This window comes from Engystomops pustulosus, chromosome 2, assembly GCF_040894005.1.
Source record: "Engystomops pustulosus chromosome 2, aEngPut4.maternal, whole genome shotgun sequence".
Classification (NCBI taxonomy): Eukaryota; Metazoa; Chordata; class Amphibia; order Anura; family Leptodactylidae; genus Engystomops; species Engystomops pustulosus.
In genome coordinates this window covers 95,557,726-95,575,437 of record NC_092412.1, presented here as the reverse complement: position 1 = coordinate 95,575,437, position 17,712 = coordinate 95,557,726, and the positions used below count along the sequence as shown (strand labels likewise).

Here is a 17,712-nt window from a genome sequence, read left to right as displayed (position 1 = left end):
AAGACTTGTCCTTTAAAAGAAGCCTACCACTCGTTCTGACCCACACTAACCTGCACATAAGTGGAGCTGAGCTGGTGCAGGTACATATTTTGGTTAAACATAACGAAACGGATGGATTATAACTATAGATTCTTATCTTTGCTAATAACCCACTCAGCGCTTCTCTCTATGTCACAGCGCTTGGCCATGAGCATAATAGGGGAGGCATGCAGAGTGCCGTCCCCGCCTCAACCCCCACCCTCCCTTCTTCGCTCCTGAGAGCTGGTGACATCAGGAGCATTAGGGCATGCGCATTGCCGGCTCACATGGCGGCTGCGCGTGCCATCGCGAGACTTTGGCGAGGAGACCGCTACAGGGGGCAGCGACAGAATCCCATATGTAGACACCCATGCGCCGCCCGGATTTAAATGCCTCCGGCAGCTTTTACAGGTGCATTTACATGGTAAAGACACGCAATCGGTGCCACTGAGCCCATGAGCCCTCTCTATCCTCCCGACCGTAATGTTTGGGAAAAATCTGTTACACAATCAACCTTTGATAGGGATATCAATTAAAGATGCCATAAAATTGATCATGTTCCATTTCAAGGGAAGCTTAATCTAATGAAGGTTATACAGTTGTTTCTTGTAAGTTGTCATTTATCTGGAAAAGGTCTGTTGTGTTTAACAACCGAACTATAGACAGGAGGTCTAGAATAATTGTCTGCCTACTCGTTAGAATTGTGCAGAAACCTTCACATGGACATTTGATATAAAGTTTTTCACTTAAGCATGACCCTTCCATCTTCATTCTCTGATAAAACTAATTCTATAGTTTCCAGTGGGAACGGTTTACAGTTTGAGGGTTTCATTTGTGACATCAGATTTTTCTTTTTTCCCCTGAAGAAACAAATATTGTGCATATTTTATTGCCCAGATTTAGACATAAACTGGAAGCGAGAGCCTCTTAAAGGGAGTCTGTCATCAGGAAGGTAATTTTTACATTGCCGATTTTAAAAATTTCATTTTTAGCAACATGACTGGTCATCTCTTTTTTAAAAAAAAAAAAAGCAAGTCCTGAGCGGGACAGCTTCAACAGCCCAATCCCCATCTCCATGCTCTATACTCTACTCCTCCGTGCTCATTCCCCCCACCCCCTTTTCTTTTTTGCCGAGATGGTGGGAAGACTGAACAGAAGAGATGAAGGGAGGTGCGTATGAGCGTGGAGGAGGAGATCCTACAATCTAGTAAACAAACGGGGCCTTTTAGCCAATTGTCAAAAGATTAGGAACAGGGACATTTAAGAAGTATAAAAGCCTTTACCAAATACAGGAGGTTCTTTTAATACTATTAACATGCCCTCATTCTACTAAAGTCTACTGAAGACTTCTTCACCTAGGACTTTCTGTGTGCTCAGATTTGTTACTATTTAAGATGAACAAGTTATCAAAGAACATGAAGTAACAAGAATGGTATAGAATTACAGGATTTAAAAAAAAAAGAAAAAAAAAAAAAACAACATACCACATTTTGCTTGATTTACCTGATAAATAAAGCCGCTCATTCTAGGACTGGCAGAAAGCATCAATAATACGTTGGGAAAGAGGAGAAGATACCTTTCATTCTTTTCCTTAAGGGAAGACAGTACATCAGCAGTTACTGTCAGTACACTGAGCATAAATATGACATCACATTAGATTTAAGCAGTACATTATAAAATTGCATCTTGAATCAATGGGCTATACACATCTTTGCCAACATTTTTTTTGTCTACTGAAATAAGACTAATTTTAACCATAGGGATGAATTAAAAATACTGTATCCTTTATAAAAGGCAGAGTGAATGTATGGCTTTAAACAACACACCTTCCCGGTTCTCTTTCACACGACCGTCTGGGGGGTGTATGTGGCTAAGGTACTCGAGCCATCTATCTTCGGCCATACGGCTACTATTTTCTATAGAGCAGCGCTCACCCCCTCCCCTCTTCTACACACTGATGTATGCCTGCCATGTATGAGGCCTAAATCTGATAAATATTGCAGCTAGCTCACAGCGCCTAATTACTTCTATTATGCACGTTCACAGTGCTGAGAGACATTTTTTTTTTTGGACATTGGCAGGGCGAGTGAATCCGAGCTCTGTCTGTATAACAAGCCCTTGTCTCTATTGACAATGCTACACATAAGGGGAAAAAAAGACTGATTACCTTCCTTAGCATACATTGGAGAGTAATACGTACAAAGTAATATTCAATCACAAGGCTGCGTTTTTGACATGTTCAGCATGCACACCAGGAAAGCTCCCGATGACACACAGTGAACATGTCCATAGTCATACTGCGCTTTTTTTTTTTTTTTTATCCTGCTGGGATTAAAAATATGTAAAATGTTCACCGGAGGTATTTAGAGGCTATGGGGAACATATGCCATTGTATGACATCCATTGCTGGCATTGCTGATTGTACACTGTGGTTGTTCCTGTACTGATGCAACGGCCCATAGAAGGGCAGTTACATCACTAGAGTGACAACCTCAACATTGGCAGTAGCAAATCACGCGAATTCAGGGGCAGGATGCATTGCTGCACTCCCCTGATGAATCCTTACAGCAGAGAGCAGAAACTGCAGAGCCTTGTTAAAAAGATTTTCTAACAATTTTAAAATCTTTAGAGTGTGGTGCCAATACCCGCTACTTTTACAGGCCTTAGGATCACCACAATACACACAACTCAATCACAAAGTGAGCTATATTAAAAAGCAAGCTCTTTAAATAAATAAATCCCAAACTCAAATTTATATCCAGAGTCAAGAAAACCACTTACCTCATTTCCGGCACACTGTATCATTACTTGGGACATATATATGACTGAACCCAGAGTTTTTATGTCATCGCCTTCCCAACCACGTATGGCCTCATTTAGAATTTGCAGTTCCAATTCTTTCCTTTTTCTCACTTCTTGACATTGTGCCTACAAACAACACAAACACATGTTGGAAATATTTAGTGCCATAAAGCAACTCAGTGTAAAGACAGCTAGCAAAATACTCTTAGCGCCCATACACATTAGGAGTGTAAACTATACTATTTTATGGTTTATACTTGAACAAGCATGTATGCATATGTATGAAATAACTTAATTACCGAAAGATTTTTGAAAGCAGTCATGGACTTCTGGATATCTGGCCTATCAGGATGATAATCCTACAAGAAAAAAAAAAAAGTTAGATGAAAGAAGGAAAACAGACACCTAAATATTTTCAAACCAACTCCAATTTTTTTTCACAACTCATTAGCTTTCTGTGTGTAGTCAACTGGAGAGCCTCACGTTTGCAGCTGGGAGTACAGAAATATCTTGCAAAGAAACGGTAGGTTCAACATGTTCCCCATCAGTCCCTCCATCCCAGTCCGATTCTGCATAAATTACTGTCTCTCTCTGCACCTCAATGTGAATCACGCAGTTTACTACCCAAAGCAGAGACTATATACTTCAAGTAACGTTTTCACTGCTGGTTTCCACTACTTATTCCATGCTCCTCCATGTCATAAAAACCATCAGGCTTGTCACTATATGTATCCTGTATGTACGCACTACAGAGCCCAATTGATTAACTTCATAACAAAACACAAAAGCATCATGGGAACCATGGCCACCTTCTAACGGACTCAACTTTATTGCTTGAAACAACATTACTCGAACAGCTTGTGGAAACAACATTACTCGATAGAAAAAAAAAAAAAAAACCCTCCTACCTAATTACAGAGACAGACTTTTTCAGATCTGAAATACGGTAAGTAGCCCTAGGGGGTGTCTTACTGCAGGTAAAACCGATGATACACCTTGCAATAGACTTTAGTGCATATTGTTACTGTTGCACATACAAACTTGACAAACTACCAGCACCTTTTTCATTTTATTTATAGCAAGACAACGCCATTTTCAATATTGTGTGTGTCTACTAAACTATATCAAGGTTTATTTTTCTTGACATCACATATGTCACTTTCCATTACCGTATGTTCTGCTTTCCACAGCTTCTTCCTAGGGCATCAGGAAGAAGTTGAAGAAAGTGAATCTAGAGCCAGTTGAAGGACGCCAAACACCCTGGGTTTATGTTTTATGTGATATTTTAAAAGCCTTTTGAGAGATGCTTGCATTACTTCACTATTGTACACTTGTTATATCTAAATTTCTTATGTAGGAAGTTTGGATGCAATGAAGCCTGAAAAAATAAATTCTCAGTCATAAAAACAGTACATGCAAAAAAAAAAAAAAATTAAAAAACCAAACACTTTGATTTGTTGCTCAGGAGTGGTTATTAGTTTTATTGTGGCCCGACTGTCACATACTAAGAGTATAAGTATTAGATACACAAGTAAATATATGAGAACAGATATTATTTACAAGCAAGTAATAGAGTCCTCCACACAAAGATATCTATGCCAAATCCCCCCTTCAACATATCTTGCTCTTGTGTTTGTACAGGCATAGCTTGGTTCTTCCTCTCAGCGTCTTTCCTGGGCTCTTTTCATGCCAAACTATTTCTATGCTCACCATGGGTAATCAGGCAATCTTCCTCTGGTACATTTACATATGTGCTATTGTGATATCGAGTAATAAGCATTGTAACAGATACATCCATCTATATATTCATATATGTACTTTTGAACCTTTTTAGTATACCATCACTTATTATGCCACCACACTTCTATACAATTGTGATCAGTTTAAGACACCTTTCACACGAATGTGTGGGAGTCTTGCAATTTGCAGCCAGATACGAGTCCCCATAGAAGACTATGGCGCCTGGCCACAGTACGGAGAGCAAACGAGTGTGTCACCGTACCATACCGTAGACAGGCAAAAGATAGGACATGCTCCATCTTTTCCATATGTATCACCCCTCTCCCCAGCACATGGCTGCAGCCGGGTAAAAAAGACATGGTCTAACTTGGATTCTACATAGTTCAATGGAGGCACCACTGTAGAACCAAAGCAATCTTTTCTAATTGCGACTCTGATTATATCTTAATTAGTGAACAGATATTGTTGTGTACAGGATAAGTACTGCTACATCATTACCTATAGGTTGCATGGCTGTAATCCTGTTCCTGCTACTTCATGCCTTCCAAGGAGGGTACATTGACACATTCCAATGATGTCTTGTATATACTGTATATTCTTTTTCATGTAAATCTGTATTCTTATATATTAGCTTATCATGTATCGTCAACTTCATTGTAGTGTTTAACAAAGACTGAAATACAGCTCAAATGTTGCTGCAATAAAATTGATAACCACTCATGAGCAACAAATCCCTGTGTGCGTGGATTTTTTTTTTTTTTTTTTTTTTAGGTATGGTATCTGGAGTAAGATGCCCATCTAAGGCATCCCCCATGACTCAGGATTGTGACAGAAATATCTTTTGACCAGTTAAAGAGATAGGGAAACATAAAAACAGTATGTCAAAAGTGAATAAAAAGCTTGCTTCGACCCCCAACAATAGTCAAGAAGCTAAGAGCACATTTAAGACGCTTATTGTCAACCAGATCCATGAAAGCTTATCTTCACTTTCAGGAACTGATGAAAATAGCACTGAGCACTTGTAACCATGAAAGAGTTTGTATTGTTTGTGTACCAGACAATTCTAATGTGCTGCATCCATCTTTAAGATTTTCCATTCGAAAAAAAAGAAACCATCCAACTCTTGAGCAATATGAGATCCTTAGTGTCTAGAAGTTCGACTTTTCATACCTCCATGTGTCGTTCCAGCTCTTTTAGTAGTGTTGGGTACTTGTCCAGACGCATGAAGGGCTTACTGAGGCCCGTTGTAAGCACAAGAATACCAGGGCTGTTGGCACCTTTCATCTCCATGAATTCACCAAGCTCTTCACTGTAGAAATATAAGAAACTGGATTTTAGTTTTAAGTCACATCCAACAATAGTCCAAACAATTAACAATATTACAGATGATTCAACTGGAATTTGAAGGACAAATGGTTACTACACCAACAAACCTTAGAACATAAAAGCAGTCGCCTAGTTAAAGGGGTGTCCCAAGAACCAAGTTAGGCCCTATCTACAGGACAAGGGATCAGATGGGGTCTGAGGTACCTCAGTCAGACTTCTCGTCGCTCCCAGAGAGTAATCAAGCAGACGGCCATGCATGACCATTCTGCTCCATACATCTCAATGGAGCTGATGGAAATTGTGAGCGAGCGATTTACCATCAAAATCCATCATGATAAACCAGGGACACTTCCTCATAGATCCACTGGCACGTGCTGCGTTCAGTAGATTGTGTCAGAGATTTTTTTTTACTGAGGTAATTACTATTCTGATAGATGCAAAAGGGCCAATGCGCGAGTCCAGCGCCCCACCTTGTCCCAGAATTGCTTAAGTCTTGGGCAGTCCTAAAAATATGTCACATGGAGTGTCTGGATACATTTGTTGAATAATATGTGGAACCCTGTACTACCAAACTAGTTTTATAATCAGTTTCTTGGAATGAGTAGAGGCTTTATGGTACAGTGTCAAGATTTGTTCCCTGTGTTCTGCTGAAAGGGCGAGATTCAAGTCTCTTTCCCACTTCTGCAAAAATGTGGTAGTGTAACCTTCCGGGGAGCGGACACTATTTGATAGAGCAAGGATAAAATACCTCTGTGTGGTCCTGGGTGGTGCAGAGTGTTTCAAAGTGTGTTTGTGGTCTATTGAAGGTCTCTGGAGATTGCAGAGAGGAGAGGTAGTGTGCTAATTGTGTGTGTTGCCATTCATTTAACAGAGGGTGTCCCTCTAGGGAAGAGAGAGCTGATGCCATTAGTTTCCGGCTGTAGAGAATGCCCTAAACCTGCCAGAGCATCTCCAATTCCTAAAAGGAGGGTCCTTGACCCCTGATGCAAAGTCAGGGCTTCCTAATTACGTAACAGGGCAGGGGCGATATACAGATTTTATTATATTTTACTACATTAACAAAAAAACAAAAAAAAAAAACACCTTTATGAGGTAAAATAAATTTGATTAGGTAATGAAAAGTGTAGTATTAGGGTCTTTCTATTGTGGGATAAGCATTACAATTCCAACTTTAGAATTTTTTTGTGCCCTTCACAGTATGGGTATAACAAAATAACTGCTTAGCCAACGTCACTACGGATGCAACAATTCCGATTTTGTAGGGGTTTTTTGATCTATTCAATTTTTTAAACCTTTTATTTATGGGTAAAATGATGATTTAAAATGTATTTATTTCAAAAAGTTAAAAATCATATTCAAAAACTTTTTTTGCTGTCTCACTAGGGATAGCTTGATACCTTCTACAATACATTGCAGTACCACTCTGGCACAGTCTTGGATTGGGCCTAATAGGCCTCCGTACATGACAGTCATGGAGGTATTTTTCAGAACTCTGGCTGTCATGGCAAATACTCAGCACCACACGATTGTGCTTGATCCCAGAAGCAAAGGGGTTAAACTTACAGGGAAAGATCTTTTCTCTCTCAATGTCAGCCCAATCAACAGGACAGGATAGATCGTCCTAATGCTGCAACGACCCGCTAATTAGGAGGGTCCATCGCATCTGCAACCAGTTCAAGGAAATCTACCATCAAATTCAAGAAAGGGACAGTTACTCATAGATCCAGCCACCTTAGTAATCTTATATTTATTATCCATGGCTTCCTTCCTTTTAAAATCAACTTTTAAAACTATGCTAATTGTGAAAGCCACATGTGGCTTTACAGACTGTTTCATTGTCTTACTGCTTCTATTTAGCAGTTGTGCAGTGACCACATACTCCTGTAATCTCAGCGTTGAGGGAACACGGAGGAGCGTGAGACCGTGTGATAGCCTGTAAAGGGTAGCCCCTCAGGCTCATAAGAATACTTTTAAAAGTTTATTTTAGAAAGGCGCGGCCGTGGATAACAAATATAAGAAGAAGATTACCATTGTCAAAGTTCCTGGATCTATGATTCTATAATTTTGATGGTATGTTTCCAATTATCAGAAATTACACGTTACCAAAAAAGCAATATTTTTCAATATCAGGCTTTGAAATAAATTGCAGATAAAATATAAAATTCAGAATACAGGAATTTAATCTATATTGAAGGTGTTTTCCCACCTTGGAAAGTTATCCTCTATCATGTGGATTCAGGATAACTTCCCAATCAGTGAGGGTCAGACAGTTGCGACCCCCAACAATTATGAGAATGGAAGTTCCAGCAATCTAAGCCATCACTCAAATAGAATTGCTGATATCTTTTCTCCCATTGACTTTTATTGTAGCTGAAATGCAATACATCGGCATGGCCACTAAAATGTAAACAATGGCACTACAAGTTTTTGCAATTTTCACAATGGCCACAAAGCCAAATAATAGTCTGACAATTCCCATTTTCTGAAGACAACTTTTTGAGCAGTCATCTCACCAACATCACAGGGCGAACTACAATGAAAAAAATAACACCTGTATTTTAATATGAAACTTACAATTAGGGATCTTATTATCTAATCATACCTGGAATAGGTATGCATAGACACTTGTTCCACCGCCCCAATATCAAGGTAAGATCAATGTTATCTGATAAGATCTGCCCTCTAAACATTGTCCGATTGTATGTTTTTAGAAGTCACATATGTGACAACCCAAAAGAATCGGCTTTATTCCATGGGCTTGGACACATAAATATAAAGGCAATGGATGTAAATTGAAGAATGAGCCCAACTTCATCATTCACCTGACCATTTCCTCCTCTTCCTTACCTCATAGTATACTTTCTGCCGATAGAAATATATGAAAATCCAGAGTACATTAAACAAAGGCTTTTGCATCTATAATAGCTAAATATCGGTTACAGAACTAGGACAACTACATATAAAATACCGAAAAGCCTGTATTCTCCAATAAGAACATTCACCCGGATCCATACGCACATACAGAAGGTATTTCCACTACTAGTATTCTATTAGACTACAGAAAAAGTGGATTGAAGAAAGGAAGTCCTGAATATCTGAAAGCAGTAATTCTAGATTCCCTGGCGTCTCTCTTTGCCACAGTGACTCTGTTATCTGCGAAAAAGGGGCAGTAAAATTATAACAATTCTCTCATTCCAGCTGCACTTAATAGGACAAAACATTCTTTCATGAGGTCTATACGATTGCTTGTAAGCCCTGCAGAGACCATCTCCTCTGTGCCCAGCTTACATGCATTGCAGCTAGATATACAATAGAAACACACTGAACAGTCACCCACCTACAAGCCAGCATTACAGGACAAATTCAATCTCCATGTAATCTGCACCAACCCAAAGCTAAGTGCTTAGTAAAAGTTAGTGCTCAAGAACCAATATATATATCCAGCAAGATCAAGCATGAACAACAACAACCTTAGTATCCTTATTAAACTACCATTTTGAAAACTATGCACTAATATACTTCAAGTTCGTCTTCTAAAAGTTCACCCCTTACCAAAACCCCATCGAAACAATTTAGTGTTGCATTTCATCTGTTTAATTCCCTGATCTAAAACCTCCATTTCTAAATACCCAATCAATAACTTCCCTATAACCTGCAACCTGTGGCTATATACATTCTATATATACAATAAATATTCAAAAGAAAAAATAAATAAAAAAGGTTCCCCTTATTGATTTTTCCACTTCCATTAAACAGAAACCAAATTCATGTTAGTAAAGGCATAATATAAAAAGGAATTTGGATCCAGTGCTTGTTGGTTTACGACATTTAGAGAACTCACATACCTAGTTTATACAAGAGGTGGAAGGAGCACCGGTGCTGAGGCAGGATCCCCACACAACAAGCCACAGTCATTTCTGATCAATAAGCTTCCTTGGTAACTTACACTTCAGAGGAGGGTTTCTGCTTGTAGTATATGGAGCAGGAACTTTCCGCACTGACAGGCCTTAGGATGGCACACAGGCAACGCATTGTACTGAGCGCACCAGCGTACTAGTAGCTGTATGTCTTGTGTCCTGATAGAAGGCTGGGGCTCCTTTCTCTGATGGGAGGATGACATCACCTCTCCTGTATACAGCCCAGCTAGGGGAAGGCAGCGTGCAAGAGACACAAAGAGCTCTCTGCCTGGGTTATCCATGCTCCAGTTACTCTGCAGATACGCAGCTTGAACCAGTCACAGTTACTCTGAACAAACAAAGCTCGCACTTCAGCGATTATCTGTTTCACTACTTGGACAGAGATAAACTTGTTTCTAATGGGATGTGGAACCAGCCTCTAACAAAAAGTAAATTACAACCATCTCTGATAAGAGTAAGAGACTAGTCATATCAAGATTTTGCTTTATAACTTAACCCCTTACATTAATTGCCAGTGCAGTGGGTGGAGATGACACGGTCCTGGCCCCATGTGTGAACCTAAAGCTGAATAAATATAGACAACACCAAGACGATAAAATTTGCCTGGATTCAACAGACAACAAGAGAATACAGAAGAAGTAAGGTTAGGCTATGTTCACACAGTACTGGTGAACACATTCACAATATGCACCAGAGAAGCTTTCAATGCTCACAACCATAGATTCTTATTCACCCAAAACATTTAGCCCTATATCAAGTCATTACCATTACTCCAATATTATTTAGCACAGAACCATAACTACAGTGGTAGCAGCCATGCCAGCTGCTATGGGGCCTGCAGTGTCAACATGCCCCGCCATGTAACCTGCAACAATTAAGAATGGAGGGAGTGCTACATTATATACCGTACATATTATGCTGCACATTGTACAGCATAATGTGTATATAACAGTGCACATCTTCCACAGTACACAGCTCGGATTAGGTGGTGGACCTCTCGGCCCTCTGTGACCTCTAGTGAAAGTCTCGGGATGCTTTACTTTAGTCCCAGGTTGCAAAGATTACCTGTAAGATGTCTGAAATGAGGTTTATTCATAATCGTTATTCACATGACCAATATGCAGCAAAGCCCATCTCTATATAAAGAGGGCTCAGCCCGTGAGCCCTCGTCATACACCCTTCATAGCTCTGCAGCGGATATATCTGTCACAGAGATTGAATGGGTTTTAAAGTTTTTTTGTTGTACTATACTGTATAGTAAAAGTAAAATTGGGTTTACATCTGTATTGTTATATCTACGGTTCTAGATCAAGGCAATGTTGGATCAATCTGTCTGATGGAAAGGTGACATTGAACCAACCAACTAGGATGGGATCCAATGGTATTGATGCATCATTTTTTTGGCATCTTCTATAATATGTATGTGAACAAAGCCTTGGCATGCTTTATAAAAAAAAAAATGTTTTTTTTTTACAGAGCAATTTTATATGAAAACAAAGACACATACCTGTGCTGCGTAAGAACATTAACTGCTGAAGGATGGTTGGCACAATATGCCAAATACAGACTTTTCATCTGATTCATTAAGCTTATAAAACAACCTCCAACTCTTTGCTGACCTTCTGGTGACCTATAGGAGATACAAAAGTACAAAAAGTAGTGAGACACCAGAAGATGCGCACGTGCAAATGAAGATCTGGACATCTGGAGACATGCCAAAAACCATGTGCTAATACTTGGATAAATACGTCACCAAACTTGTATAGGAGTTATTGTGTGACTATAGTTACTAACCAAAATGTGTCAAGTGTAAGACAGTAAAAACTTTATAATTTATGATGTGTGACCTTCTAAAAAGTCACAAACTTTAAAGCCAGTCCCCAACAGGCATAAAAAAAAAAAAAAAAAAGTTTAAAACTAGTTGTGCTAAAAACTGACTTTAATTCAACTTTTCACATAAAAAGTTGCAAACCTACTGCAAATTGTAATTACCAATATGCAAGATTTATTAAGCAGGCTAAGCCACTATGATGCATCTAAGCTTCATCCAAGCTTTGCAGTATGCGTCCTTACAGATAAAAGGTCTCCCCAACGTATTTATGGATTTCAGAGAAATTATTTTACAACATCAAGAACAAAAGATACAGCAAATGTGTCTACTCAGAACCCCTGTGTTGTTACTGCTTTGGAGCTGGAGCCCTTAGGTGCTCTGCTAAAGCCCCCAAAGCACTTCAGCCATATTTGCATATTTCTGAAGAGAACATTTTGGCACAGAAGCTGAAAAAACAGATCCCAGGGATAGCCAAGGGTTTTGCATAAAGAATTAGGATGCGGTCAATGTGAATCAGGATTTTGGCAAACCTTATAAACAACTAGGGCCCCACATCAAAGCCACTGATGACTATTTTATTGCAAAAGGTATCTGGTTAGGCTCTTTCTCGCATTGTTGACTGAACAAGCATTTATCCAACAACCTACAGGACCTGTAGTGATGTCATAACTATGTGACTGCACACATGCTTCGTACATCATCACTAAAGGATGGGGGGAGAATACAGAGAAGAAGTAAAGCGTTGGAGCAAAGTAAGAAGAGGGGGTGGGGGGATTCTGTGTGTGGGCATTTATGTGTATAGAAGTGCCCATTGTGTTCCTTCTGTGTGTAGCAGAGCTGTGTGTGTTTCTGTGTATAGAAGTGCCCAGTATGTTCCTTATGTTTGTGTATATAGCAGAGCTTTGTGTGTCCTATGTATAGCAGAGCCCAGTGTGTTCCTATGTGTGTATGTATAGCAGTATATACATCCCCCAACGGCCTTGTGAATGAGGCCTAAATCTGGGGTGCGTCTTATAGTAAGGAGCGTCTTATATTGTATATTACAAAATCACATGTTTTACATATTCCATTACAGTAGAATGTAGCTTAAAGCCAATCTGCTTGTTAAAAGTGTTGGAAAGTTTCAACTTGTCACAAAAGTTTGATAGGACATTACTTACTTTGTACAGTCTTCCAAAGACTGAACCAATAGTTGCTGAAAAGAACAAATCTCCTCTAGGTTTCCCATTAGATAAGAAATGCTAGTGGGATTTAGCCTTAATAGAAAAACAAAGAAAATGTTAACACAACACAACACATCATAGCAGGAATACAAATAGAATAAAGCCATCAAATGAGAACTTTAAACTCGAGTAAATACACCCCTTTCTGATTACTACAACCCATTTTCCTGGCTAACCCTACCATCTTGTTCCATTTCAACATGAAGGAAACAAACCTAGTAACCTTAATTGCCTCTATGTTAAAGTGGGGAATATCATTAATTCCTTAACGACCAGGCCCTTTTTTATTTTTCCATTTTTCACTCCCCGCCTTCAAAAATCTAACTGTTTTTCTTTTTAGGCGTATAGAGCTGTGTGACGGCTTGTTTTCTGTGTAACAAATTGCACTTCATAGTGATGGCATTTATTATTCCATGCCATGCACTGGAAAGCAGGGAAAAAAAAAAATCCAAATGCAGTGAAAATGGAGAAAAAAAACGCGGGGGCGTGTATTTTAGGGCTTTCACTGCAATATGCAGCAATGACTTACCAGCTATGCAGAGGGCCGAGCCCTCTCCATGCACCCGTACCCGATGCAGGCCGTACTATTAGGGCGCACGTCGTTAAGGGGGTTAAGCAGAGACTAGTGGGACTAATGGGAAAATAAGAGTTAAACAATTTAGAACTACTTTTTTTAACCCAATTATTAATCAGTGGCAACTTAAAACGTAAAATACGGAGGGTGTAAGTCTGCCAGAGTGAGGAACCACACAAGGTTTTCTTACATCCATATTTCATCCACAGAGGGCACACACCCTTCAAAGTGCCCATGTTTGACAGTTCTGTACAAAAAGAAAGGGATACAACTTTATTGCAACCTTACTTTTCGCTTGTCTGTAAATGTCGAAGATAATTGGATAATAGATTCTGGATCTCTTTAAAATATTCATTTTCTGTTTCTAAAATATTTTGTAGCACCTGCATTAAAAAAAAAAAAAAAAGGATGTTAATAATGTCCGTTTGCCAAAGGGCATCAAAGTTTTTTTCCCTAAACATCAGAAATTCTGCTAATTACCCAATAGGTTGCATGTTTTAAGCCAATGCCCAATAAATAATTATTTGATCCTTGGCTGATTTTGCAAGTTTGCTTATTGACAGATCAAAACCATTCTATAAATTTTAAGGATAGGTGAATTTTAATTGAATTTTTTTATCAAAAAAATATCAAACATAAAATACCAGAAAAATCACATTGTACAAGTTATACAAATTAAATTGCATTTTGCATCAAGAAATAAGTATTTGCTCCCTCTAGCAAACAAGACCTAATACTTGGTGGCAAAACCCTAGTTGGCAAGTAGAGCAGTCAGATGATTTTTTGTAGTCTATGAGGTTTGTGCATCTCAGGAGGAATTTTGTCAACCACTCTTTGCAGATCATCTCCAAGTCATTAAGTATTTTAAGGCTATCAGTTTGCAACTACATAAGTTCTTCTTTTGGAGCCACTCCCTTGTAGCCTTGGCCACGACCAATCTTTAATGTCCTGGCGGAGGGGAAGAGGTTGGTACTTAATATTTTAAGGTAAATGGCTCCATCCATTCTTCCATTGATGCGGTTAAGTACTCCTGTGTCCTTTAGCAGAGAAACACACCCAAAAACACAACTTTCCATTTACATGCTTTACAGTGGGGATGGTGTTCTTTGGGCCACAGGCATTTCTCTTCTTCTAAGCAGGGCAAGTTGAATTAATGTCAAAGAGCAAAATTTTTGTCTCATCTGACCACAGCACTTTCTCCCAATCATGCCAAATCATTCAGGCCTTCACTGGCACTTTAAAGGGGTCTGCACATGTGCCTTCTTGAGCAGGGGGACCTTAAGGGCACTGCAGGATTTAAAACCATTAAGGCGTAATGTATTACCTATGGTTTTCTTGGGGAGTGTGGTTCCACCTGCCTTGAGATCATTAACAAGAACCCCCTGTGTAGTTTTAGGGTAATCTCACACTTTCCTCAAGATCAAGGATACTCTACAAGATTTTGCACCAAGATCAATCTCGAATGACAGTCAATTAGTATTTTTCTATTTTCTTATTATTGCATCAGCAGCTGTCTCCTTCTCACCCAGCATCTTACTTATGGTTTTGTAGCACATTCCAGCCTTATGCAGGTCTATGATCTTGTCCCAGACATTCTTAGAAAGCTCTTAGGGCAGCACGGTGGCTTAGTGGTTAGCATTACAGCTTTGCAGCACTGGGGTCCTGGATTCAAGATCTGTGAAGAGTTTGTATGTTCTCTCAGTGTTTGAATGGGTTTCCTACGGGTCCTCAGGTTTCCTCCCACACTCCAAAAACGTACTGGTAGGTTGATTAGATTGTGAACCCCATTGGGGACAGGGACCAATTTGGCAAGCTCTGTGCGCCATTATTATGAATATAATTATTGCCTGTGTTGTAGAGGTTGGATTTTATTTTTTATATTCCAAAATTAACCTACCCTTAAAATTATAGACTGTTCATGTCTTTGTCAGTAAAACAAATTTACAAAATCAGCCAGGGATCAAATAATTTTTTCCTTCACAGTAAATAACACATTGCTAGTGATAACCATTGTGATTAACAAATATGTTACAGTACTATGATTAATCCCGAGAAATCATCATTAATGCACAAACCAGAAAATACGTAGTCACATGGGACCAGATTTTAAAGGTAAACGGTCATCAGCAATTGGCCTAATAAACCACTGACAGAATATTGTCAGGTAGTGTAACACCTACCTTTTGTTTCTCTCATGGTCCAGTGTGGTGGCACCATCCTGAAAATCAACTTTGTAGTGAGATGCAAAGTGGTTGTATAAAGTCAAGAAGGAAGGGAGTTTAACGCTGAAATTCAAGGTGAGGAGCTCTGAACGTCTCCCCCTCTGTAATTAACATCTTATATCGAACTTCAGCAGATCTGTTTAGCGAGGTCTCTGGATGCAGGACCATCAATTACAGTGAAGGGGCTTTCTGAGGAAGAGAGAGCATGACTTCAGTGTTAAAATTTCTGCCTCCTTGACTTTATACAACTAACATCTCACTTCAAAGTAGATTTTCTGGATGATGCCACCACACTGGGTCATGAGAGAAACACGATATGGAAGGTATTGTAGTGGTTTAACATGTCAATTTCTGCTGACAGGTTCCCTTTAAGTGAAACGCTCAATATCTTGTGAATCCACAGTGCGTCTGAGATGTCATACTAGGTAATGCAATTGAGAAATTAAACTAGCATTAATAATATCTCAATAATGGCCACAGATGACCATATCACTTAGTGTACATTAGTATATACAAAGTCTTCACACTATAGCAGCGCCCAGGTAACCCCATTTTTAAAAGAAAGCTTCCACATACGTGTCCCTTTTAAACTATCCTGCATACAAAAGGTCTCGAGTCTACAGAGAAGGGGTATGCATGACTGCCCTCTGCTCCCTACATTTCTGTAGTATCGGAGGTGGCAAAAGAGACCATTTACGAATGCAGCCTAAACACTGATTTGAGGACAGTTGTAGTTATAAATTAAAACCAGTATTATACTAGTAAATGTATATACCTAGGCTTTCAGAATTCAATGTGCAAAGCTCTAACTGGAAAGCATGGACAGACAGCTTTAATGTTTCATCCACCGACTACATTCAGAATGTCTATTGCCTTCAATGCTCCTATTCATTTCTAACTACACAGAGGCATTTTTGTTGGAGTTCGCCAGTTCATTGACTATCCAGGACCCAATTGTTGACCTTCATAGTAAACTGCCTCTATTCTAGTGTCCCGTGTAGATGAGAAATGTCACAAAGCTGTAAGGCCATAGCAAAGATGACTTGACTGAAACTTAAGGGGGATAGGGGCCATGAAAAGAAAAAGTTGTTGCATAATAAATCTGAAAAGAATATAGCTTACTCTCAACTGAGAAAACACAAGACAAGCTATATACAAAGCCACTTTCTAGGATGAAGAGGTCTAGTATTACAATCACATTAATAAATGTAGCAATTATCAGATATGGCAACCAAAATAAATCCATAAACACAAACGTTGAAATTAGTCATCAGATCATAACAAATAAAATGTAAAATGTATCTAGTAAATTAATACTGTACAGATTAAAGCCCATACATAAATACATTGGCAACACAAACTGAACACAAGTCACCTCTCCTGCACTTCTCTTCAGCCATATTCCCTTGCGTGGGCTGCAAATATTGTGAATGCTCATTGCAGACCCCATGACACAGCAACTGAGTTCTCCTTAGCCTCCCCATCCCCGCGATGCTCTGCAGGAATGGACGAGCATTAAAACAGAGACTTGCTGTTAAAGCACAGGATGAACAATCCCTGCCAAGGAAACTATGAATGCTGAAGGGAACACAGCTACGAGACATCCCAGTGACCAAGGAGGAGGGGGGAAACTCTAGACAACTCACACCATTTTCTGAGAAAACCTCAGCAAACAGAAGACACTACCCCTGCAATAGTAAGGCTACATTCACACGGCCGTATCCGTACCGTTTTTTTACGGGTTACATACAGCCACATTCATTTCAATGGACAATATGTCCAACCATTTATATTCCCATTTTTGACAGTGTAGCGTACCGTACACTAGCCGTATAAAAATATAGAGCATGTCCTATTTTCTCCCATATTTCAGTTCCGTAAGCCCTCAAAGTCTATGGGGATGTATAAAATACGGGTTGCATACGTGCTGCATATGGATGAAAAATGTCATGTAAATATGGGCTCATATGGGACTGCAGAAATCATATGGCCATGTGAATGTAGCCTAATACTGACATTCAAGAGATATTTCCTCACAGTTCAATAAGGCTTCTGCACA

At 39.3% G+C, this 17,712-nt stretch overlaps 1 protein-coding gene across 5 annotated transcripts in view; it reads right to left on the bottom strand.

The window, feature by feature from the left end:
• Positions 1-17,712, bottom strand: part of ARHGEF7 (Rho guanine nucleotide exchange factor 7) — an 87,474-nt gene that overhangs the window by 27,735 nt on the left and 42,027 nt on the right. For all 5 annotated transcript variants that reach the window (XM_072135576.1, XM_072135577.1, XM_072135579.1 and 2 more), the window contains exons 7-13: positions 13,720-13,814; positions 12,795-12,890; positions 11,311-11,433; positions 5,731-5,869; positions 3,120-3,179; positions 2,800-2,946; positions 1,522-1,608 (exon numbers count right to left, since the gene is read on the bottom strand). In XM_072135576.1, coding sequence (XP_071991677.1) covers positions 1,522-1,608; positions 2,800-2,946; positions 3,120-3,179; positions 5,731-5,869; positions 11,311-11,433; positions 12,795-12,890; positions 13,720-13,814 — 747 coding nt within the window. The remainder of the gene's footprint in view (positions 1-1,521; positions 1,609-2,799; positions 2,947-3,119; positions 3,180-5,730; positions 5,870-11,310; positions 11,434-12,794; positions 12,891-13,719; positions 13,815-17,712) is intronic.